This window comes from Mesoplodon mirus (assembly GCF_964341445.2).
Source record: "Mesoplodon mirus genome assembly, chromosome: 12".
Classification (NCBI taxonomy): domain Eukaryota; kingdom Metazoa; phylum Chordata; class Mammalia; order Artiodactyla; family Ziphiidae; genus Mesoplodon; species Mesoplodon mirus.
Window position 1 is genome coordinate 57,366,889 of NC_138988.1, and position 26,557 is coordinate 57,393,445.

At 35.3% G+C, this 26,557-nt stretch overlaps 1 protein-coding gene across 5 annotated transcripts in view; it reads left to right on the top strand.

The window, feature by feature from the left end:
- Positions 1-26,557, top strand: part of SLC4A7 (solute carrier family 4 member 7) — a 125,073-nt gene that overhangs the window by 92,516 nt on the left and 6,000 nt on the right. For all 5 annotated transcript variants that reach the window (XM_082639016.1, XM_082639017.1, XM_082639018.1 and 2 more), the window contains 11 exons: positions 436-569; positions 1,728-1,973; positions 3,823-3,928; positions 6,609-6,770; positions 7,167-7,280; positions 9,956-10,117; positions 10,264-10,515; positions 14,555-14,623; positions 16,016-16,189; positions 21,768-21,899; positions 24,053-24,150. In XM_082639016.1, the coding sequence (XP_082495142.1) occupies positions 436-569; positions 1,728-1,973; positions 3,823-3,928; positions 6,609-6,770; positions 7,167-7,280; positions 9,956-10,117; positions 10,264-10,515; positions 14,555-14,623; positions 16,016-16,189; positions 21,768-21,899; positions 24,053-24,150 (1,649 nt within the window). The remainder of the gene's footprint in view (positions 1-435; positions 570-1,727; positions 1,974-3,822; positions 3,929-6,608; positions 6,771-7,166; positions 7,281-9,955; positions 10,118-10,263; positions 10,516-14,554; positions 14,624-16,015; positions 16,190-21,767; positions 21,900-24,052; positions 24,151-26,557) is intronic.

Sequence of the window (26,557 nt, forward strand, 5' to 3'; positions counted from 1 at the left end):
GGATTTAGTATGTTTTTTATTTTCTTAAATGAACTATTTCAGACATGCAAAAATATTCAAAATAATGTGTACATCTTTGTACTCACCATAGGCTTAAGAAGTAAAACATGTATAGATAGGGTTGGAGCCTCTGTGTCCATCTTCCATTTACCCCTTCCTCCTTACCTCCCGTAGTATTGTTTTAAATTAGGGTTGATTGTAAAAGTTCACCTTTAATATGCTAAAACAAAACAATTTTCCCATGTATTTAAAATATATTTGTAATTTTCCATATTTAACTTTTAAATTTGAGATTTAAAGTTGCATTTGCTTTATTTTTTTTAACCACTTGATTAATACTTTTATTTTCCAGGTGTCTTATATATATGTATTATAGTAGGTTAGAGATATATTTATGATGTATTACCTTTATTCGTTTCTTTTTTCCTTAAACAGAGTGCAATAGAGTCTCTTTTTGGAGCATCATTAACTGGGATTGCCTATTCGTTGTTTGCTGGGCAACCTCTAACAATATTGGGGAGCACAGGTCCAGTTTTAGTGTTTGAAAAAATTTTATTTAAATTCTGCAGGTATGTAATAGTTACCTACTTGTCATATTTGTTTATGTATGTTTATAATTATATATTATTGTGATTAACTTTAGTTAAAAGTACACTGTATATTTAATAGCTGAAAAAGAGGATCTGATGAGTATACATATTTTCAATATTTTGGGGCTACTGTGTGGTCAACCCTACTCTGGCTCCTACTCTCATTCCCAGTCACCTTGAATATAAAATCAATGGATTTGAGTGCTGATAAGCAAATCACTTGAGGGACAATAAAAGTCCTTTGTGTTAGCAAATTTCAACCTAGTAAGAAGGTAGTTAATCTGAATTATTTATTATACGGTATGTTGGTCTTATAAAGGAAGTTTAGAAAGCAGTGGATCTCGAAGGCTCACACTGACTTTACCCAGCAGGCCTGTGTCACAGAGGGAGCCGCAGCTCACAGCGTGGGGTCAGTGCAGGTTACTGGAGCTGGTAGCCTCGGAATTTGACATGGCAGTACTATTCCTTTTGTGAGATAAATGCAGTTGAATATTTTAGTCTGAAACAACTTGATGCTATTAAATGTTTGATTCACTGATTCCTCTTGTTTGGATTCTTTTGCCACTGGACAAGCTGATTCTGATTCTGATCTGGCACAGTACACACACAAATAGAGAATGTAGTGGCCTCAAGTGTTTTAGACTCACTGGTAGTAATTTCTTATTTGAAATTGAATTGGAAAATGAAGTCACTGTGGTGATACTGGTGGTAGAGGAGCTGGTGGTGGTGGGGCTGGGGCGTGGCTGCCATGTTGACACTGGAGCATCTGGGTGTTCAGAGAGAGCGACATACATCCACTTGTTCTACAGGCTGCTTATCTGTCATTTACTCCTCATAACTGATTTCTAAAGTGAGGTCTTTGTTTTTAAAATATTTATTTCCTAGTAGATTTTCACTGTAAGTCTTTTATATAAGTAAAATATAATCATTAAGTCTACTAATAAGAAGCTAGTCTTCAGTTGAAGCAGAAAAACACATAGAGCTTTCTTTAGTCATTATTTTGTTATTCTGTAATGTGTTCTCTTTTAGAAATCTTAAGTTTTTATACTGTTCTTACTGTTTGTAATGAAAATTTTAAGTACCAATACTGTTTGGCATGTATATGTTGATCGTGTCCACATTTTTCTTTCTAAACAGAGATTATCACCTTTCCTATCTGTCTTTGAGAACCAGTATAGGTCTGTGGACTTCTTTCTTGTGCATTGTTTTGGTTGCGACAGATGCAAGCAGCCTTGTGTGTTACATCACCCGGTTCACTGAGGAGGCTTTCGCAGCTCTCATTTGCATCATATTCATCTATGAGGCTTTGGAGAAGCTCTTTCATTTAGGAGAAATATATGCATTTAATATGCACAACAATTTAGATGAACTGACCAGCTACTCGTAAGTGTTTCTGTTTCCCCAATAGTAAATGTATTTTTGCAGAGGTGTCTGAGCAAAAGAAAATGGATTTTTTGCAATGTGATGCTCACTGTATATCTAGCTATAACTACCCAACTAGCAATACGGAGGTTGACTTGTTTGTTACAGATGAGATCTTACCAAAGCACGCAGTGGATGTAAATGCGGTTGAACAAAATTCAGTCATTTTTATTCACTGAAACAATTTGTCCAAGTGTGTGTATTTTTGGTTTTATGTGTAAATTGGATTGACCAATTTAAATTCAGTTTTTTGGCAACTAACCACCATATATTTATATATTCTTCATGTTTTGCGTTTTCATTAACGTTTTTGAAACTTGATAATTTTTATTGGAAGTTATTTTAAAGTGTAATTTCATGCAGTGTTGTATGTTGTTTAGTGGATTATTTTCTTTGTGATAAGAAAAGCATGAAATGAAAATATTTTAGGACTCTAGAATAAAATAGGATTTGAGAAGTAATTATAATAGTTACAAAGGGTTGGCAAACTTGTTTAAATGTGAAAAAGGTTATTAAAATTAGACATACCGAGGTAGATGCCTGTATTTGCCGTCTTGAGCACAGTTGGTATGAGCGTGAGCCTGCATTTGATTAACTTACATGGAGGAACGTGGTTACCAAAAGCCTTCCTTCCTCCTGCCCCCCTCGGCCCCAGTCCCTCACTTCACACCCCTCCTCCTCTCGCTGTCCTCACACACTCTCGACTTTGATGCACAGAGGAGGGAGGGATGTGAAACTTCCTATAAGACATTGACCTATTTGAAAATATTAGTGACACTTTGATGCCAAGTCTATTTTGTGTCATTTTCTTTGCTCTTAAACTAGTTAATTTTTTAAATGTTATTTGTTGTCTTCTCTCTTTCCCTGCTACTTTGATCTTTAAGAAGCGTGGTTTTTAGAGCTAGTGCCAGCCAGTTAGAGCACTGTTTCCTACATGTGAACATCATTTGTTCAGCTAACATTCTGTGAGCAGGCACTGTGTTAGGAGTGTTGCATAATATTCATGTCAGTGTTCGCCATTCATATCGTAGCCCCTTTTGTGTATGAAGAAACTGAGGCTCGTGGAGGTTAAAACTTGACTTGGGTCAAACAGCTAGTAAATGATAGAGCCTCAGTTGAATCCAAAGTCCAGCCACCTGCCTTTTCTCAAACAGCTCATAATCCAGTTGAGAATATTCTTGTTTGTTTCTTTTCCTTTTTTAAATCCATATTTAGAGATTTCTTTGCTTATGTATGTGTTTCTAGCTTTTTCAGGCAGGTGAGATAGTTCTGGATATGAACTGAACTCTCTGATAGCTTTGACTCACCTAGTCCTGTCCTGAAAAACTATGTTTTACCTATTACTTTAAGGATGGATCTTAAGATGAGTAAAGGATGAGCTTGAGCAGGTAGGGCTAGAATTAGTAGGAGTATAACTTATACTGGTTCCCAGTGCATGTTGTGTGTGTGTAGATGGGAAGGCGGCAGCGGCTCCTGTGGAGGTAAGTGGTAAAATTTAGTGGAGGCTGACCGTGTTAAACATGGTGGTGTCTTCTCAAATTTTTAAAGAAAATAGTACTGCCCCAAGGGATATATCTAACCAGTTTCATTAAGTAAACATTTTATTGGTATTTCTATTAGCTTTGTTATATTTATATAAGCCAAACTTTATTCCATTCCATTGTTTCTGATATTTTCACTTCTTAGTCTCCATGCTTTGCAACATGGAAAAAAGTTAAGAAGTTAAAAGCTACTCCATTGTGTGACTGATTTAATAAAATGTAAACATGAAATGCAGAATGGTTAAAATTATCCAATTCTGATTTCTCAGATGTGTATGTGTTGAGCCTTCTAACCCTGGCAATGAAACTCTGAAGGTGTGGGAGGAAAGGAATGTAACAGCACACAACATTCCATGGGGGAACCTCACTGTCTCTGTGAGTATATGTGAAGTGAAGCCTGGTGCAAACAGTAACCTTGTTATTTAGCTTTTCCTTAGTAAACCTAAATTTCCTTCTTGATTGATGGATATCGTATGTTTTCAGAATATAGAGTTGTGTTGACCAAATAGAAGTTACCACATTTTTATTTATCATGTACTGAAGTGTATAGGTTGAAAAGAATGAAGCTGGTAGGAAGGGAGATCAAGATGGACTGTATTTGGCTTCCAAGATAGTAATTATTAAAAAGATGTGAATAATCTTCTGGTTTCTAATTCCTCTTGGATTCATAAGTTCATAGGCCTGTGGTTGCTGGTCCTCAAGTCGACAGTTCCAGCAGCTCTTACCCACTTGTGCCTTCTGTTGATCAGTCCATCTGCTCCGGGAACTGCTTATTTAGAAGATGAGGAATGCTCATACTGAACCTGTTTACCTTGTAGAGACTAGTATGACTTCAACACTGATGGAAAGGAAAGGAAAAAGGACAGAAACATATAATGAGCACCTACTGGGTACTGAGCACTATTACATACATACTTTTGTATGTTGTTGGGAAATGTTGTCCTAGCCCTAGAATATCTGTTTTGGACACTTCCCATGTTGGGATTTAGAAATAAAGATGTCCAGTGATGCTGGCAATATCAATTAAAACCAAGATCCCTTGAGCTTCTCTGGTGCTTTTTATATCATGTAAGCAATTGTAGGTCATTCTTTTCTCTCTAAGGGTGATAGCTCCTAAATATGTAACTGGAGGGATTTCCTCTGAAATTTTATCCCATTGATAAATTTACATCTGCACTGTCCGGTACAGTAGTCACTGCCATATGTGTCTATTTAACTGTACATTCAATAAAATTAATTAAAAGTTCAGTTTCTTGGCTTCACTAGCCATATTCCAAGTGCTCAGTCCCGTCGAGTGACTGACTGCTGGCTGACTGTACGGGACGGTGCAGATACTTGACATCTTACCATCACAGACAGTTCTGGGGACAGTGCTGATGTAAAGCACTGTGTGTCAGTAATCAGCTTAGAATAATACTTTACTGTTTTATATTAGAATAATACTTTATTGACTCTATCTCTTTTGTTGTGAAAGAGGTAGAGTTAATAGAGGTGCCTATATGAAAGTTAAAAAAGCTCATTTCATGATGAATAGGATGTTATGTATATGGTCTTTTCAGTGTATTTTCTTGATATCCATCAGGGCCATGTTAGGTTTTTTTTGTGTAGCTATAGCTTTTATTTCTGTGATCCATGTTGTAAATTGTAGGATTACTAATCTTAGCATGTAGAAATTGAGAATAATGGAAACTTTGTTTTTCTTTCAGTAAACCTGAGTTGTTTTTTTTTTTTTTTTGCGGTACGCGGGCCTCTCACTGTTGTGGCCTCTCCCGTTGCAGAGCACAGGCTCAGCGGCCATGGCTCATGGGCCTAGCTGCTCCGCGGCATGTGGGATCTTCCCAGACCGGGGCACGAACCCGTGTCCCCTGCATCGGCAGGTGGACTCTCAACCACTGCGCCACCAGGGAAGCCCTGAGTTGTATTTTTAAAATGAGTCTCATTAGAATCTAAGTAAGGAAAAAAGGACTTCAATTCCATGTGCCTTTGTTAATCTCTGGTTGCCTTTCAGTTATTTTTCCCCCCAAAGGAAAATCAAGTCAATATATTTCTATAATTGTATTGTATTATGTTATATTATTGACTATATTATTGATTTTATTAATGGAAATATTTCAGTGGTCACTTTACTTCTCACAGTCCCATGCTCTAATCTCACCATCAGAAAAGTCAGAAAGGGGCTTCCCTGGTGGCACAGTGGTTGAGAGTCCGCCTGCCGATGCAGGGGACACGGATTCGAGCCCCGGTCTGGGAAGATCCCACATGCCACAGAGCAACTAGGCCCATAAGCCATAACTACGGAGCCTGCGCATCTGGATCCTGTGCTGCACAACAAGGGAGGCCGCAATAGTGGGAGGCCTGCGCACCACGATGAAGAGTGGCCCCTGCTTGCCGCAACTAGAGAAAGCCCTCGCACAGAAACGAAGACCCAACACAGCCAAAAATAAATAAATAAATAAATAAATAAAAGCTGAGCTGATGTCCTTCTTCACTAAAAAAAAAAAAAAGAAAAGAAAAAAAAGAAAAGTCAGAAAAGCCAAGCACAGTTTTTATTATTGATTCGAATTTAATAGTATAGCCATCTCTTATTCAGCATTATAAAGGCAGAGTTGTAATTTTCTGTGTGTCGCTTTTGTTTTAAGCAACTTGTTCAGAGGTAAAGGAAAGACAGTGAAATTGTTGAACAAAAATGCAAACAAATATTTGGGAATTAATAAAAGGCTTATATATTGAGATATATAATCCTTTCACTAAAGGAACTAAGGAGTTGAAAAGGAGTGGAGTGTATGACGTTAATAACTTGACAAAAAAACAGTATTTCATTTCAGTGATTTAAGATGCACAGATTTGTCAAACCATGACCTCTCTGAACTCGATATGTTTTAAAATTGATTGTGTGTTAATGTTGACTTGATAGTGTTTTTTCTAAGTGAAACATAAAATAATGGTGTGCCTTATGATCAGTAGCATCTTAGACTCAAAGAAGTTCTTAGTAATTTATTGGCTATCTGAGAATTCCCTTCATCCCTTCCTTTTCTGTTTTTTCCCCTTTTTTCAGGATTGTAAAATCTTTCATGGTACATTTGTAGGATCAGCTTGTAGTCTCCATGGACCTTATATTCCAGATGTGCTCTTTTGGTGTGTCATCTTATTTTTCACAACATTTTTTCTGTCTTCATTCCTCAAGCAATTTAAGACCAAGCGCTATTTTCCTACCAAGGTAATTGGGGTTTAATTTTGGAGTTCTTGTAATAGTCATCTTTTTAGTTTTCATTTCCTTGGTTTGGTTTATTTCAAAACAATAAGATATTGTTTGAAGTTAGTACTTTATGTCATATAGCTATAACGAAATTATTCATAGTGAAAAGTGTATATTCCATGTCTGAGCTAACAGTAGGAAGACAATGGTATGAGAGATGATAGGTTAGTTGTGAAATGTGTTTCTTATCCTTTGCAAAAAATATTAGTTATAAATGTATTTCACTGATACATTGTCACTAATTAAAAACCTCATTCACACTTTCTAGTGGTATATTTTAATCTGTGAAAGATATGAGTATTTAGAAAGGACACATAGTATTTTTGTGTTTATACTAACGAAACCCCTTTAACATAGGTGCGATCGACAATCAGTGACTTTGCTGTATTTCTCACCATAGTAATAATGGTTGCAATTGACTACCTTGTAGGAGTTCCATCTCCTAAACTTCATGTTCCTGAAAAATTCGAGGTAAGGATTAAAACACTTGGCTATTTGTTACTTGGGAATACCAAACTACTTTAAAGTAAGATACCGCCTCCTAAGTAGTTATTTCTAAAATATGCATAGTCTCTCTGAAGAGCTGATGCTTTGAAAGCAAAAATTATATATATGCCTCACATATATAAAAAAATGAAAGGATGAACAGAGACAAGTGAACATATTTAGGAAATAAGCAAGAAGGTATCAAAGCTGGCCCATCAGGGAGAGTGAATGAAAATATTCATGGTGAGGAGTTAGGAGTCATTTAAAATTTTTGACCCTTCTCTCGTAGCTGGAGTTCACAATATACTTCCCAGGTGAAAGAAACATTCTTTATTCCTTTATAAAGGAGTAACTCAAACTTGAATTTATAAGAGTGGCAGCGGGATCCTCATTAAAATTTTTAGAAGGGTGGTATATCTGACAGTAATTGGAAAGCTTTGTGTAACACTTCCCAGCAGAATCAAGAGAGAATTAATTTTTTTTTCCACAAGAAAAATGATACTTAATCTGAGCATCCATGAACTCTTTGGTTTCATTAGCAAACTACAGTTCTTTTGTATACAGTATATCATGTGCATAACACAGCATTTGATAATTACTTTCCCTTCTAAGTTAGAGGTGGTAGCTTTTGAATACTTTCTGGAAATGTTTAATAGTCAAGTATTTGTGTCACTGCTTATATTTACATTTAACTAATTATATGACTTTTATAAGCAGAAGATTTAAAGGGGATTAGGAATAAGGAGTATAACAAAGATAAATTTAGTCTGTTCTCTCTCTCTGGGATTGAAAAATAACATTATTTTAAAAACCAGGGTCCTCAAAAGTAGAGGTAGAAAATGATCCAGCAAAATTATATAAATCTATTTATATTTTTATCTAAAAATAAGAAAAATTAAACTTTATAATATTTATTGTATGAATTTTACTATAAGGATAATTATAAGTAACATAATACATAAATAAGTATAGCGTCATTGGGTATATATTTTTTTGCTGCTAAGAGTATATAATTTTTTTTTTTTTTTTTTTTGCGATATGCGGGCCTCTCACTGCTGTGGCCTCCCCCGTTGCGGAGCACAGGCTCCGGATGCGCAGGCTCAGCAGCCATGCCTCACGGGCCCAGCCGCTCAGCGGCATGCGGGATCCTCCCGGACCGGGGCACGAACCCGCGTCCCCTGCATTGGCAGGCAGACTCTCAACGACTGCGCCACCAGGGAAGCCCAAGAGTATATAATTTTAAAAGTTTTGGAGACCTTTGTTTAAAAGCGTAGATATTGAGCCACTAAAGATTTTAGGCCGTTAAGAGGTGACTATATCAAAGGCATTCCGTTTTTACCAAGTCTTACAAATAGACAAAACTGTAAATTATATTAATGTAATTTCCTGTAATCCTGGTCCCATTTCCTTATTCTGGTTCCAAATATATCCTTGTTATTCATTTATCTAGCTTTCAAGTAGCAGACTGATTTCAAGGGGCTTAAAATACACTCGGGGAAACAAATTAAGAAACAGTTAAGAATAGATGCATTGTATAGATAAAACATATTTATTCATGTGCAGTATTGAATATGAAGCAGTATAATGTATATCAGTGTGGGAAAATTATAATATCTGTATTCAAAAACAGTAAATTTCCCTTTTGTATTGACACATGTTTTCATGTAGAAAAAACAGGCTTAATATGACATCTAAGTAATAGAAGCATTTAAATTTCAATATATTCAATATCCTCCAAGAATGCTAAACTCTTATGATCTTTAAAAATGTTTTATTATAAAACAAATTTTATGTTACAGCATTGAAATAGATTTTTAAAGTGCCAGATTTTTGTCAGCCAATGTTTTGGAAAAATAGTGTAGCGAGGCCCAGTTCTGCTTTAGTACTGACCCTGACAAGATCACTAGTCTGTAGGATCTCCAAAGCAGTTTAGTTTAGGAGTTGATCTAGTAGGTAGATTGATTTCACTTTATATGAAGTAGATAGGCGTGTGTTGAAAGGACACTCTACTTCACTTATCTATTCCTGCATAACAAACCTCCCAAAACATCATACCTTTCACCGACAACGCTTTTTTTGTTCATAAATCTACGACATTTGGGACTAGGCTTAGCTGGGTAGTGCTCTGGTCTCCTGGTTTGAGATCTTTTACGTGGCTGCAATCTTTATTGCCTTGATGGGAGCATGTCTGGGAGCTCAGTTCAGACGGCTGAAGGAGCTGGGTAATTGCCTCCCCCCCCGCCCCCGTCTCATCACATTGTGTCTCATCCTCAAGAAAGCTTATCCAGGCTTACTCAGAGCTTAATCTCAGGGTTCCAAAAGGGTTAGAGAAGAAGCAGCAGGGTCCCTTGAGATCAAGACTCAGAAATCACAGGGTTACTTTGACCTTATTCCCAGGTTCAAGGGGAGGAAATAGACTCCCCTTCTAGGTGGAAAGAGTGGCTCAGTCACGGGGACAAGAGACCTGCCTCTAGGGATGAGAAGAATTCCTATGGCTGTCTCTGCAAATAATTCACAATATATCCCAATATTTAAATCCAGTCCTTTCCGATCCCTTGGCATTTCTTGGGGTAGACACAGTCTGTGCTGTGGAAATTTTGTGCAGTAGGAGAAGGAAGCTTTTTTTCTTTCCTTCTTTTAATCTTTAAATGTTTTAACAGCCTACTGATACAAATAGGGGCTGGATCATAAGCCCGTTGGGAGAAAATCCTTGGTGGACCTTATTAATAGCTGCTATTCCAGCTCTGCTTTGTACCATTCTCATCTTTATGGATCAACAAATTACAGCTGTAATCATAAACAGAAAGGAGCACAAGCTGAAGGTAATTTTAAAATTTTGTCCCAAGAATTGTTTCTTTGAATTGGAGGTGGTGAAAATTAATTTCTTCTCTCTTTATAAGTAGTATAGCGTTTTAACCTAAAAGAAAAATGTAGGCTTACAAATATTCATGTTTGTTTCACTTTTCAGAAAGGAGCTGGCTATCACCTTGACTTGCTCGTGGTTGGTGTTATGTTGGGAGTTTGCTCAGTCATGGGACTTCCATGGTTTGTGGCTGCAACAGTGTTGTCAATAAGTCATGTCAACAGCCTAAAAGTTGAATCTGAATGTTCTGCTCCAGGGGAACAACCCAAGTTTTTGGGAATTCGTGAACAGCGGGTTACAGGGCTAATGATTTTTATTCTAATGGGCCTGTCTGTGTTCATGACTTCAGTACTAAAGGTAAAAATCTCCTTATTGCAATGTTTTAAAATCTTTCTTTATCATAAAATTTACACTTGGTTGTATGAAAATGAAACATTAAAATATCTAAAATTAGTTTCATTTCCTAGAATTTACTTGGAAAATAATATTTTGGAGTGGTGGTTAGTGTAGTAGGCATCAGTGTTAGATTGTATCCTTTTAAAAAATAATGTAGTTTAAACAAACAAAAAATAATAATAATGTAAAAGGATAGTATTAAAGACTATAGAGTTTTGGAAGGAGTTAATCTATGGCTTAGTTATGATCTAAAAGAATACTATAACAGGATTTTATAAACATATTAGAGGAAATAATATTGAAAGATAGATGAAACAGTTATTTTACCACAATGTAAGAAATAATATTGCTATTGAATTAATACATTCTTCCTGACAAAGAACATATTAATGAAATGAATGTATTAAATGAAATATGAGTAGTAACACTCATTAGGAAAACAAAAAGAGCTAATACTATAAATGAAGCATGTAAGAAATTATACTTTATGATAAACGTCTTTTAGTCACATCTGATCTTTACTGTACACATTCTACCTAATCCAGTGATTTAATAAAAAACAATAACCATAGCAAACGTAGCTAAGTATCTAATCTTAAATTTTCTATTCATCATGGAAGAGCTCAACTCCATTTTTTTTTGGTGTTTCAGTTATGTTTGTTGTAAAGAAAATTAATAAGTAAAAAGTTGTAAACTATTTATAAATTAGGGTACAAACGTGGAGTGTGTATGTGTGTGTGTGTTACATGTTAACTAAAAAAATTGTAGTTAATGCTAGAATTCTTTGGCCTCCTTTCATGGAGCCAATTAATTGACCAAATATTTGTTGAGTACTTTCTGTGCTATTAAGTACTGAGGCAACAATAATAAATAGGACACATTATTGTCTACTTTGAAAAACTTGGCAATCTACTTGGTGAAACAGGCAAATGGGCAATTACTGCATAGTGGTGAGTATATTGTTAGAGGTGCTTGGGACAAGAGGAGAAATATGTAGTGCAGTCTTATGGGGATGCTGCATCTCCTGATGAAGGTTGCCCTTTACATTTTTTAAGTAGTTCTAAAAATTTTTAAGTATTAACTGCATATAGGCAGAAAAATTCAAGTAGAATATCAAGAAAGCTCTAAAATAACAAGTTAGTCTATTTTCTCTCACTTTCCAAAAGCAACTCTCCAGAGGTAAACTTTTTACTCCTTTGTTTTTTAAGTTATTTTGTTAGTTAACACCATTATAGATCTATATACTGTTATAATTTTATTTTTCATTTTATTATCTTTAGACTGAATCTCTTTGCCTAAGACAGTGATTCTTAAAGTCTAGTCCAAGGACCTCTGGGAGTCCCTGACACTCTGTCCGGGGTCTGCAGGAGCCTCCCTTTCCCAGTTATGTGACTGTGTTGAGGCCGGGTTGTCTTCATAGCCTTTGGCCAGAACGATGTATTGTAGCAGATTTAATGCAGGTGCAGATATGAGAGTGTAGCTGTCTTCTGTTAACCCACCCACTAAAGAGATATACAGAACAGCGCTATCCTTCTCACTTAATCTTATGTTCTTTGGAAATTATAGTTTTCCAGTAAAAATATGTTTTTTATATTAACTTGTAATAGGTTTATTATTATTTCGAAATGAGTTTTAAAATAACTATTGGGACTTCCCTGCTGGTGCAGTGGTTAAGAATCTGCCTGCCAATGCAGAGGACACGGGTTTGATCCCTGTTCTGGGAAGATCCCACATACTGCGGAGCAACTAAGCCTGTGCGCGACAACTACTGAGTCCACGTGCTGCAACTACTGAAGCCCGTGCGCCTAGAGCCCGTGCTCTGCAACAAGAGAAGCCACTGCAATGAGAAGCCTGCGCACTGCAACAAAGAGTAGTCCCTGCCCTCTGCAACTAGAGAAAGCCCGCGTGTAGCAACCCAACACAGCCAAAAAAAAAATTTAAAATTTTTCTTTTAATTTCTAATATGGTGAATATCTATTTCCCACATACCTATATACCTAACTATTTATATATCTATATCTAGATATGCCTATCTCTCTCTATATATATATGTATAGAATCCACATAAAAGTATTTGGGGGGAGGGTCCTCAGTACTTTTTAGGAGTATAAAGGGGTCCTTTATAAAAGAGTATAAAGGAGACCAAAAACTTGAGAGCCTCTGACCTAAGTTTATGTCTTTCATGAAGATTTACCCCAGACATCCCATTCTCCCTTTCATCAGTTGTTTTTGGTTGGCTGTGTTTTTAGTTTTATTATTATTGTAAAGGTTACCAACATTTACACTCTGTGCTTTTTCTGTAAGTTAAATTATAGCAATGTAAGCCCTCTGGAAACATGTAATCAGTATTATGATGAAATAAATATTCGCTGAGGACTAGGCAGTGTGATCAGCCTTCGTGGAGGCAGAAATAACCCTTATTTCCCCAAACTCCTGCGGTTTCAAAATAATAGCCCAAGCCGCAAGACCTGAGAAGTTTTCTTAATATTTGTTGACTTCTCTTACTTAAAAAAAAGTACATATACAGGTTCCACTTTTTCTTGTATTTCTTTTTTGTATTGCTAAAGGAATTCCTTGAGTACTTTTTTCATGTCTGGTACCATAATTAGTAAACTTCCAGAGTTCTGGCATGTTTCAAAATTACCCTCTATGATTGATAGATGGATATTCATTTCAAGTTTCAAATTTATTTTTCTTTGAGTCTTAAAGTTGTTGCCTAGAGATCAGTGGTTCTAATAAGAGGTCTGATATCTATTTGGTTTTTGTGTCTTCAGAAGCATCTTTTTCCTTTCTAGAAGCTACCAAAATGTCCTTTTTACTCTTAGAGTTTGGAAATTTCACTAGGATATTTAGGTAAATAGAAACTTTTAATTTGCCTTGCTTCTCTCTCTGTGGGTCATTTTACTCTAGAAACTTATGCCTTTAACTGTGGGAATGTTCTTCAGTTGTTTATTTCCTCTTCTCTATTTTCTCTTAGATATTTCTTCACTTTAAATTAGACAGATACTAGACTTTCCAGATATGTTGTTACATTCCTCTTCTCTACTCTCTCTCACTGTTAAAATTTCCTCCATTTTCCTTATCATTTTATTGATCTCTTTAGTCTTATCAAAATCATTGTTACAAAATTCTTTTAAATTATTTTGATAATTGTATCTTTAATTTCTGGGAGTTTTTTTTTTTATTCTGGTTATTCATTTTTCGTAGCATTCTGAAGTTGCTTTATGGATTAAATATTTTCTTGAGATTCCCTGAGGATACTGATTAGATTTTTGATATGTTTTCTTTTCTCCCTCGGTCCTTAGTTAAGGACATACAAGGTTGTTTAGTAGAGAATGAGTGTGATTCTCCTCTGGCTGTTAGGTCTTTTTTCCTTATAGGTCTCTCCCTTGGGTGAGTGCTGATTGTGGTGTTTGAATCAATGAATGGGGCCTGTTGCTGGCTTTCCTGTGGGATGCCTGGGCATGGACTAGGTAGGCAGTTTGGGATCCCCCTAACTGCCAAAGTAACAAGGACATTCTTTTGCAGGATGGTGTTTATTTATTATACGTATTGTAAATGGTATTGTGTAGCAGTCACTGTAGGGGTAGTGATAGTAATAATAATGGCTAACACTTTTTGAGTGATTGATATGTACCATGTGCTTTTCTGAGTATTTTATGAATTTGAAGTTTTTTAATCTTCAAGGCAATCTGATACAGAAACTAAAACAGAGAGGTTAAGGCTCAAGAAGAGGTTAACTGGGTCTTTAAGCCAAGTAGTCTGATTGTAGTGCCTCTGCTCTTAACCACGAAACACAGTCCTTTCTTAGGAGGGAACATGTAGATGGTAAATGATTCTTCAAGGAGGTTATTGTTTACTAGCATTTTTCTTTGTTATAGAAAAGTCTCATCACTGAAAGATCTTTTAACTCTGTCTCATAGGCACTATGTTTTTATGTATTTTTTATGTGAAATTGTTCTGGTAACATGGGTTCTAATTGTGGTCATTTTACTTACAGTTTATTCCAATGCCTGTTCTATATGGTGTTTTCCTTTATATGGGAGTTTCCTCATTGAAAGGAATCCAGGCAAGTTTTAAGCATTTAATAACTTTGTAAAAATAACTTAAACATTTTATATTTGCAATAATTGTTTTTGTGATGGTAGTGATTTATTCTCTGATATTTTGGGGGCAGGTTAACTAGTGACTTCAAATCCACATTTTCCAAGTAATTATTGCTTACTGCACTTTTTTTTCCCCTGAGAGTGAGATCATGAACTTTATGTCCTTACCTATTTTTAATTGAAGCTAATGAAAGGTAACTATCAATGAAGAGTAGTATAGTAAGAGGGAGGATCAAAAGGATTGGAATGGGGGGAAAGGGGCTATTTCTGACATGTTAGAACAGCAGTTTCAGTTGCTTAGAAAGAAAATGTAGATATTAGTCTTCTATAACCATGGTAATACCTGCCATTTGTATGGTGCAGTACAGTTTATAGAGTCTAGTATACAGATGATTTTCTGTGATCCTCAAAACAACTTTGGGATACGAAAGGAAGAAATACTAACTTTGTAAATCATGAAACATAAATAGACTTACTGAAGGTTTTTAACTAAGTAAGCAATGGAGCCAAGGCTAGAATCTAGTGTTTTCACTACTCTGTTTTGTCTTATTTATAGTATTTCTTGGGAAACAAGCTGATAGAATGAATTAGGATTTGTGTGAATCCAGCCTTAGTGTAGAACGTGTAGCTGCTCAGGCAGGGTTGGCACCACTCACCCAGTCCCGGCCGTGAGCAGAGTGTGGCCCCGAGCAGCCAGCTTCCGGCTGCCGGGTATCTCAGACGCACCAGCGTTTTTTTTTTTTTCAACACAGTCCAGTTTCTACTCTCCAGTGGTCAAGAGATGATCTCATTAACCCAGTTGATTGTTTTACAACAATTTTGTGAGGTATGTAGGGCTGATCTTATTCCCGGTTTATAAATGAGGAAATTAAAGCTCAAAAGGACCAAGGAATTGGCTCATAGTTTCCTTTTCAGTGTGTGAAAAATTAGTAATTGTTACCTCAGGTTATTTTCATAAAATTGGTAATGTTAGACTTAGAAAGTACCTTGGGAGATTGTTACTCTTTTATTTTACATATTAGAAAACAAGGTCAGAGAGATTAAATGACTTGTGCATTTGATTATAGCAGATAAATTTATCAAAATATTTTAATTCCCCAATTTAAAACATTTTGACTTGAGTTTTCTGATTAATGAATTACATTTGTTTAAGTGGTTGCCTTGATTTTTTTTTTTTCCTCCTTGGATCAATATGTTGTAAACTGAAACATTCTCTTGTGTTATCACGGCATATCAGGGAAGTTAGAGTTTAAATCACAAAACCCTAAAGCAGAATACAATTTCTTTTCCTAAGTAACAGAAATGATATTTTTGTTGAAAACTTTTTCTTGTTTTGCTTTCCATTCAATATCCAGTTTTTTGACCGTATAAAATTATTTGGAATGCCCGCTAAGCACCAGCCTGACCTGATTTACCTCCGCTATGTGCCCCTCTGGAAGGTCCACGTCTTCACAGTCGTCCAGCTCACCTGTCTGATCCTCTTGTGGGTGATAAAAGCTTCGGCTGCTGCAGTAGTTTTTCCCATGATGGTAAGGTTTTTTTTTTTCAGACTTTATCACTAATTAATAACATTTTTGTGTGTTTTGGTAGTACTTATCTTACTAATATTTATAATTGACTTTGAGAAAAGGATTTTAAGCACCTTAGGTGTTTTGAAATGTGAATTAGTTCTTTCTAGCTATGAAACCAATAGTTTTCAAAATTGAACTTGCTTGTCATTTTCTAATTTTGGTTTGTTTTTGATTTTTAGTCCTTGGGTATAGAACACTGTTCTGTATTTTTAAACAACTTCAGAGTTTAGGATGTTTATGAAGCAAATATGATAGCCCAACTTAAAAAGCAGAGCACCCAGAGCAACATGGTTCTATAATAAGCTATTTCAATACATCTTTTTCAGAAATTAATAGATCTAGAAGTCAAAAAGTAATAAAGATGATATTAATAATTCATTACATTATCATATAATTTAATAATTATTCATAATTTAATCATTAAATTATCACATTTCAAAATTGCAAATTTTGCAAGTAGGGAATATGGATCCTTTTGTAAATATTATGCAAAAGTTGGTTTATGTACATGGCCACAAAGAAAATCTTTAAAAATTAAAAAGTTGTGAAAATTATACAGTTAATATTCCCTGATCACATATAAATTAAATTACAAACGAATAGTGAAAAGTCACTAAAAAATATTCAGTATTTTGGGCTTCCCCGGTGGCACATTGGTTGAGAGTCCGGTTCGTGCCCCGGTCCGGGAGGATCCCACATGCCGCAGAGCGGCTGGGCCCGTGAGCCACAGCTGCTTAGCCTGCGCATCCGGAGCCTGTGCTCCACAACGGGAGAGGCCACAACAGTGAGAGGCCCGCGTACTGCAAAAAAAAAAAAAAAAAAAAAAAAAAAAAAATATATATATATAGTATTTAGAAATTAAATTCTGAAATAAGCCCTGGGTGGAAAACTGAGTTAAAAAAACCATTGTGGAGATATTGAAATGAATAACTTTTTATCTGTGAGATAGAGCTAAAGTTATACTCATAGGAAAATGTGTACCCTTCGTTGCCCTTATTTTTTCAAGAAGACTTAAAATAAATGCAACCAAGTTTTTTATTTGTAAAGATCAATAATGGATAAACTCATTAGTAAAGAAGAAAGTGAGAGAGCAAAATATACAAGATTAAAAAAGAGAAAAGATACATAGTAACCACAGCTATGGCAGAGATTTGAGGGGTTTTAAGAAAGCAGTATGTGAATCTATAGCAGTAAATATGAACATCTAGAGTAGCGGTCAATGAACTTTTTTATGTAAAGGGTCAGATAGTAAATATTTTCAGCTTTGTAGGCCACTAGAATATTATACAGACACTTATATGACAAGAGAGAAGTTTCCACAATTTTTTATTGATAAAATTCAAAATAATTGTACAGTTTGTTTTTTTTTAATGCAAGACTGCTAATGAGAAGAATGGAAATTTTTCACTTGGGACAATATTTCACTTAATTGGAGTTAAAAGTTTACTGTTCCTCTCATCAAATCAGTTCTAAATGTTCATCTGTAAAAGCTAGTCTTAGCTCACAAGCCATACAAAACAGGTGGTGGAAGAGATTTATCCCAGGGTCTTGTGGTTTGCCTACCCCTGATGTAGAGGAAAAAGCCCACTATTTACTACTGTTATTTGATATGAATTGAAAGTTCTAACTGTGATGTGAGATAAGAGTAATATAATAATTGGTATAAAGAGAAGATAACATTATTTGTTGGTAATGTGATTGTATACCTATTAACCCAAATGACTCAAAAAAGACTAAAATCTCTAATAGAATTAATTAGAATTTTTTTAGGGTGGCTGGATACAAGAAAACATGAAAATTAGTATGCAGGCTCTATCTTAGTAATAATGCTAAAAATTGAAATGAAAAAAATTTTATACACAATAGTGGCTAAGCACTATAAAATAGTTAATAAATTTAAAAGGAGAAACCTATTTAAAGAAAAATAAACTTTATAATAATATTTGTATTAGTTTCTTAGGGCTGCTATAACAAAGTATCACAAACTCATTGGCTTAAAGCAACAGAAATTTGTGCCACAGTTCTGGAGGCCAGAAGTCAGAAATCAAGGTGTGGAGAGGGCCCTGCTCCCTCCAAAACCTGCAGGGGAATCCTTCTTTGCCTCCTTCTAGGTTTTGCTGACAGTCTTTGGCATTCTCTTGGCTTGCAGCTGCATAGCTCCAATGTGCCTTTGTGGTTGCTTGTGTTCTCCATGTGTGTCATTGTGTCTTCACGTGACCATTTTAGGAGGACACCAGACATACTGCATGAGGAGCCCATTCTCTCCAGTATGACCTCTTCTTAATTAATGATATCTGCAACAATCCTGGTTCCAAATAAAGTCATATTATGAGGTATTAGGGGCTGGGACCTAAATATTTTCATGGGGGACACAAGTCAACCCTTAACAATATTGAAGGACATAAAATTAAGACCTGAACAGATAGAAATATATACCGTGTTTTTTGTTTTGCATACTTAGTATTATAAAAATGTCACTTCCAAGTATGAAGCCTACTAGTTTTATTTGCATGTGTGTTTGTGTGTGGGGGGGTTGATATCAGTGTGAACTGGGTAATTTTAAAGTTTATAGAGAAAAATAGATACCAGAGCCACAACATCATGGATGGTAGAAATATTCTGTATCTTACTGGGGTTGCTTTACAAGAGTACATGTATTTTTCAAAAGCATTAAACTCTACACCTGATTTTTTTTATTTACTATATGTAAATTGTATATTAATGAAAAGATAAAGATATAATAAATACCAGAGAATAGCAAAGCAAAGATAATTATAATTCAGAATTCCTGGCTGGATGCGGGGGTGAGGGGCTTGACTGTTCCTGTGCTAATATGATAGTGTTTTTTTGTTTTTTTTTTCAAGGGAATTCCTGTATGTATGTATGTATGTATGTATGTATGTATGTATGTATGTATGGCTGTGTTGGGTCTTCAGTTCTGTGCAAGGCCTTTCTCTAGTTGCGGCAAGTGGGGGCCACCCTTCATCGCGGTGCGTGGGCCTCTCACTATCGCGGCCTCTCTTGTTGCGAAGCACCGGCTCCAGACGCGCAGGCTCAGTAGTTGGGGCTCACGGGCCTAGCTGCTCTGCGGCATGTGGGATCTTCCCAGACCAGGGCTTGAACCCGTGTCCCCTGCATTGGCAGGCAGATTCTCAACCACTGCGCCACCAGGGAAGCCCACCGTAGTGTTTTGATAACTGAATATTTACAAATTGCTGTCAAGTCAGCATAGCTAATACAGTATGAAATTGGCATAGGAATTGACAAATATATCAGAAAAACAGACTAATGAGTCCAGAAATTTGTAAGAATATATGAGAATTTACCACCTGAATAACATAAGTGGATTATTTCATTAAAGGCAGTAATTCATTTAAATGGGAAAATTTAGTATATAGAAGATTTGACTGCATACTGGGAGCTAAATAAAGTTGCTATCTTATATCATACTCAAAAAAAATAATAAATCAATTCAGGATTTAAATGTTAAAATGAATTGTAGTAGAAAATCTTGAAGATTATTTGTATAATCCAGTGATTGAAGGTAATTTTTCAAAGAAGGTAGAGAAATCCAACAGTAAAAGAAAGATGATATATTTGACCACATGATAATTGTTTTGTATGTCCTATTAAAATCAGACTGTGAACTGGGAGAAAATATTTGTAACATATAAGACAGATAAAGTGTTTCTGTCCAAACTACACAGAACTTTTAGGAATTCATGAACAGAAGTCAATTGAAAAAACAGGCAAAAGACAGGAAATAGTGAAAACAGAAGATGGAAAACATAGTTAGAACACTGACATAAATCGCAGCAATGTCTATTTGGATCCACCTCCTAGAGTAATGCAAATAAAAGCAAGAATAAACAAATGGGACCTAATCAAGCTTACAAGTTTTTAACATCAAAGGAAAGCATGAGCAAAATGAAAAGACAGCCCACAGAATGGGAGAAAATATTTGCAAACTATGTGACTGACAGGGATTAACATCCAAAGTACACAAACAGCTCATGCAGCTCAATATCAAAAAAACAAACAACCCAGAACATCTAAATAGACATTTCTCCAAAGACATACAGATGGCCATAAAGCACATGAAAAGCTGGTCAACATTGCTAATTATTAGAGAAATGCAAATCAGAACTACAGTGAGATATCACCTCATACTGGTCAGAATGGCCATCATCAAAAAGTCTCCAAACAGTAAATGCTGGAGAGGGTGTGGAGAAAAGGGAACCCTCCTACAGTGTTGGTGGGAATGTAATTGGTTCAGCCACTATGGAGAATAGTATGGAGGTTCCTCAGAAAACTAAAAATAGAGCTGCTACCATATGATCCAGCAATCCCACTCCTGGGCATGTATCCAGAGAAAACCATAATTCGAAAAATACATGCACCCCAGTATTTATTGCAGCACTATATAATAGCCAAGACATGGAAGCAACCTAAATGTCTATCAACAGATGAATGGATAAAGATGATGTGGTATTTATATATACAATGGAATGTCACTCAGCCATAAAAAAGAATGAAATAATGCCATTTGCAGCAACATGGTTGGACCTAGAGATTATCATACTAAGTGAATTAAGTCAGATAGAGAAAGTCAAATATCATATGATATCACTTATATGTGGAATCTAAAAAAAAATGATGCAAAGGAACTTCTTTACAAAACAAACAGACTCAAAGACATAGAAAACAAACATACGGTTACCAAGGGGGAAAGGTGGTGGGGAGGGATATATTAGGAGTTTGGGATTAACATATACACACTACTATTGTACATATAAAAGGTAATCCACTAGGACTTATTGTATAGCACAGGGAACTCTACTCAATGTTCTGTAATAACCTCTATGGGAGAAGAATCTGAAAAAGAATATAGATATATGTATATGTATAACTGCATCACTTTGCTGTACACCTGAAACTAACACAACATTGTGAATCAACTATACTCCAGTACAAAATAAAAATTTTTTTAAATAAAGTAAAAAAAAAAACAACAGAAGAGCAAATCCAAATGTCCAGTGAACATTTGAAAACATCTTTAACCTTAGCAGCAGTTAAAGAAAAGCAAATTAAAGAATAATGTGTCTTTTTCACAAATAAAATTTGAAAGTTAAAACGTAATGCTGGAAAATGCGTTCTCTAATGCATTGCTGAGGAGATTTTTAAAAATTATATCTACTTAAATAATGTACATAATGTAAAGTCGTCATAAAAATTAATAATCATGTTTGTGAAGACACTCATCATGCTTAAACTGCTTTATAGTTTTATGCAGAGTTCAAGGGATTTATATAGGAAAAGGCTAAAAATGTCATTTCCTTTTTGTCTTAGAGCAGAAAGTTGAAAAAGATAAATAGGTGACTCAGTTTCTTTGAAATAAGATGGTGAATGAAGTCATTTTAAAATAAAATATGTGAAGTACTTTTCAATTTACGATTTAATAAATACTTTTTCTCCAAGTGATATAATTTGTATATTTTTAGATGTTACTTAATATTCTCTCCATCACTTTTTAAAGGTTCTTGCGTTAGTCTTTGTACGCAAACTCATGGATCTGTGTTTCACAAAGAGAGAGCTTAGTTGGCTTGATGATCTCATGCCAGAAAGTAAGAAAAAGAAAGAAGATGACAAAAAGAAAAAAGAGAAAGAGGTAAAAAAAGAATTTTAAACTTACACTATTCACTTATGGTTTAATATTTTGTACCAAGTAGCAAGCACTATTATAGTCACTTTGATGGAATCAATTCCTTCAGTCCTCCTAAGAACCTTATTATTATAAAGTATAGGTGCTTTTATTATCCCCAATTTACAAATGAAGAAACAGAGAGAGAGAGAGAGAGGTTAGTAGGTAGTTTGTCCTAAACACAGGCTCTTACCCATACCAACTTGCCTTTAGCTCTTGCCTTTATGTACATTTATGTTAAATGTACATAAGTACATTTTAGCATACATTTTAATTTTAACAGCATTTTAATAATCTGGCATATATTGGGTTGGCCAAAAAGTTTGTTTGAGTTTTTCCGTAACATCTTATGCAAATGAACTTTTTGGCTAACCCAGTGTAAGGACAAAAAGGACTTTCAGTAAATATCTTTTTACAGAAAGTACAGTAAAACTTTAGTTTTTATATTCAGTATTATATACCCTTAGTTGATTTGTATACTGAGATTTACATGAATACTCTTTTCTGAATTTGATTTTTTTAAAATAACCAGCTCAATACTATAACCTAGTAAGAAGGACAAATAAACACTTGAGTATGTAGCATAGGTGATTTTGTTGATTTTAGTGCCTCACTTAATTTTCCCATTCAGAATATTGTTTGAAAATCAAAGATAAGAAGATATACATTTTTAAAAGTTGTGATCCTATTTAAATAGATCTCAAAATTGCTGGGGTTTTTTTCTAATTTTTGAGGGAAATCAGCATAATTTATAACTTATATTGCGTAGTATTTATGGAAAAGCATTTATTAAAGTTTTGCAGACAAATGCGTTTAGGGCCTGTTGGCATTTTTTCATGGTTTCGATTGATTTTTCAGTGCTGATTTATGGCAAAATTACTGGTTGTGTATTTACTTTTCAACAAAAATTTTGACTTTTTAATTAGGACACCAATTAAAACATTTGAATTGAGTCTCCAAAATTTTTAAGAGCTTTGTTTCCTTCAAAGCTATATATGTATGTAAATATTTATGAACTTGATGATTTTTCAAATAGGATACAATCTATTTATAAAATACTTAGGTAAAATTGCTTGCTTATTCCTGTATCAGGGAGAATAAGGTTATTTGCATATCACAAAACAAAAAGTAAATCTGGCTTAAACACAAGAGCTTATTTTCTCCTATAAAAGGAATCTTGAAAGTAAGTGATCTGGTGTGATGGCTCCACAAAGTTATCAGGAATTCTGCTGCTTTTCTCCCAGCTCGGCATAGACTTTCCATCCTCAGAATCCCCTGATGGGTCAGAAGGGCTGTTGAGTTTGAGCTGTCATGTCAGCATCAGAGACAGAAGGAGGTAGACCGTGGGCATCTCCACCCTGCCATCCAGAAATGACATCCAGGAATTTCCACTGGCACCACACTGAGTTGCAAGGAGTGCTGGGAAATTTAGTTTAGGTTTTATTTTTTTATCTTTTATTATTTTTGTTAAAACTGGGTGCATCGCCACCCCCAAGTAGTGGAATTTCTATCAGTAAGACAGAGGAGGGAATGCTCTTTCTGTCTTTCCTGTACTGCCCACCCTCCCCATTATAATTGTGTCATGATTTTGGCTGTTTCTTAGCTAAGGTGTTCTCAACCTGGGGTGACTTTCTGATGGTCAAAAAGGGGCTGCTACTGGCATCTAGTGGCCTGCTGAACATCCTGCATACACAGGACTGCCTCCCAGACAAAGAATTGTTTGGCTCTAAATGTCAGTATTGCTGAGATTGAGAAACCCTGCCTTATCCAAGTGAGGTTTTGCTTATATTATAATGAGAGTTATGAGGTTTCACAGAATTTTGTCGCTCATTGTATGCCTATGTAATAATTGATAATAAAATTTATGTAGCTAAATTGATATTTTAACAGTATCAGTGATAACTTATAGAAGTGAAAGTTACAACCTCTTAAAATTAATCTTTACAAATGGTTGTTTTCAGCTTGTGCTACAAGTATGTGTTCATGGTAAAATTTTCAGTCATGGCAGATTAAATAATATTGTCAGTTTGGTTTTCTGATTCTTTAAGATATTAATATATTAATTGGTCCTCCTGGAAATATTCTGGGAAAAGTAATCTCTTCATGTATGTGCTTTAAAGGAAGCTGAGAGAATGCTTCAAGCTGGTGAAGATACTGTGCATCTTCCATTTGAAGGGGGAAGCCTCTTGCAGATTCCAGTTAAGGCGCTAAAATACAGGTGAGATGCAGCTTCATCCTTTAAAATGTGCTTCATATACATGTCAGATGCATGAATAAGCCATGCAATGTTTCTTTAAAGTCGTGTTACCTGTTTTTTAAAAGATGACAAACACTGCATCTGACATGTGGGCTAAAGGAGGGCTTCCTGCAGGTGGAAAAGAAAGTCACTGGCTCACCCCCCTTCTCACTTGCAGGGAGGAGTGAAGGAGACCTTGGCATCCATGCCAAGCAGAGATTGTCTTGTCGTTCATCACTCCCTCTGTTTCAGTGAAGTTTAAAATCAGTCTTAGAATATTCCCATTCTCTCAGTAGTACAGCTTTTTTTTTTTTCTGCCTTTCATTATGGCTGGGGTTGGTGTATGCTGGAAAATAAACATTTGTAATCCATTTTTTGATAACCTGTGACAATGTGACTATGTTTAGAGGCCCTAGAACTCACCTGCGGTTTCCAAAGGTGTGATTTGACCATTGGCAATGAGGGCTCATACTAGGGGAAAATTAAGTTTTATATATAGTTTATCACGTATGGTTTTGGCGATTTATATTTGAATCTAAGAACTAAATATAGAGGTTGGGAAATGTAAGCTTTTTTGTAGATTAAAAACCTCTATTATTTATGTACACATCTGATTCTTCTACACATTTATTCTGTTTATGACTGGCCATTTATAGAAGAAAAGTCAGTTTTAGAATATATATAGGTTTCTTCCTTGACCAGTTAATCGAAAATGTTTGTTGATATTTCATTATCTTGCTTCAACCTTTTTTCATTTTTAACTTATCTTTATAGTTTTTATAAGGGCACATTTGGACTTGTACATGTTGATTAGTTTTGATAAATGAATTCACAAGTAATTTTTCTCTAATACTTCTTGTCATTGGTATTATTAACTTTTATCATTGGTATTATTCTTTGTCACCTTTCATGATTTTCCCTCAAATTTGTATCTACCTAAAATTAAATGCCAGGTATAGACATGTTGATAGATCCAGATAGAGTGCTCTGCTTCTCTAGTTTCTGTAAATGTTTGCTAAATGAATTAATGTATTGACTTTGTTGCTAAAAAGAGTATAGGAACTGCTGTGATAGTTACTGGTGACTCACCGGTTTGCTGAGATGGTTTGCCACTTAATTTCTGCAGGTCCTGCATTATCTCTTCCTCACTGTGATTACACATGGATCTTGACAAATTTAAATGGAGTCCATGCTTACACTGTCAAATATTTAACAAAAAGAATGGGTATATGTATATTTACTTTTGTCTTTTAAATGATGACGTGAGCCATGATTAATGTCATTTGTATTAAAACTTGAACATCCAGAATGCCAGGAACTGGCTGACCTGTTTATTTGCCAGAATTTTAAATCTTAAGTAGCTTTGGATTACTTGCCATGAAAATGGAGTGAGATAACATATGAAAGCATCTGGAAACCATAAAGTCCTATAAAATATGAAAATAATTTATTTAATGTAGACAAAATTTTTCCCATCTAGTTTTATTTTGGGGAAAAACAAAATGTATACTTCCTTCAAAAAAGGTCTCAATTTCTACTAACAGGAATGTTCTTGCTTAGAGAAGATCATTTAGAAGCTAGAAAGTGCTTCAAGAACTTCTCTCTTCAGTTATTTGAAGTTGGCAACTGAGCAAAAAAATGTTTTCTTGGGGTAGAGAGAGTTTCAAGTTGGATGGCTCTGCCATGGTGAATTTGGGTGTCCAAATTTGTGCACTTTTAAAAACTTCACTTAGTGAAGCAGCCATTCCTAGAGAGTCTCCAGTGGTCGCGTCACTCTTTACTGCAGTCTTACATCATAAACGACATGCAGATTTAAAGTGTGAACAGATGACTGCTCTTTAGTCATTTATAACCTGGCTGCCAGCACATTGTTAATTTAACATCTCATTTGACATTTGTATTTGTCGCTTGTTTGCATGAAATGTTTTCCTTTTGGTGAAGAAAAAGGACTTGCAGATATATTCCTGTTAATTTCCTAGTACTTTCATGTTACTCCAAACTGACAACCTTGAGCCCAAAATTATTATGCATATCTTTATTATTGGATTTGGGGTCTTGAGGTAATTTTTGCAATATTTCACAGAGACATGGAATGGTTACATTTGTTTCTTATAATGAAAGGACAGTATTTGGATTTTGATAAATTTTATATAGTAACACCTTCATACTAAAAGTACTACTGATATGGTAATAACAGCTAAAAGCAGTACTTATAAACCTTTTTTGTGTGTTATCTGTTGAAGTATTTTAATTTCTAATTTTAAAGTGTCCCATTTTCCAGAATTATCTTTAATGATTTTTAAAAGCTATGAAAAAGGGCTTCCCTGGTGGCGCAGTGGTTGAGAGTCCGCCTGCAGATGCAGGGGACACAGGTTTGTGCCCCGGTCCG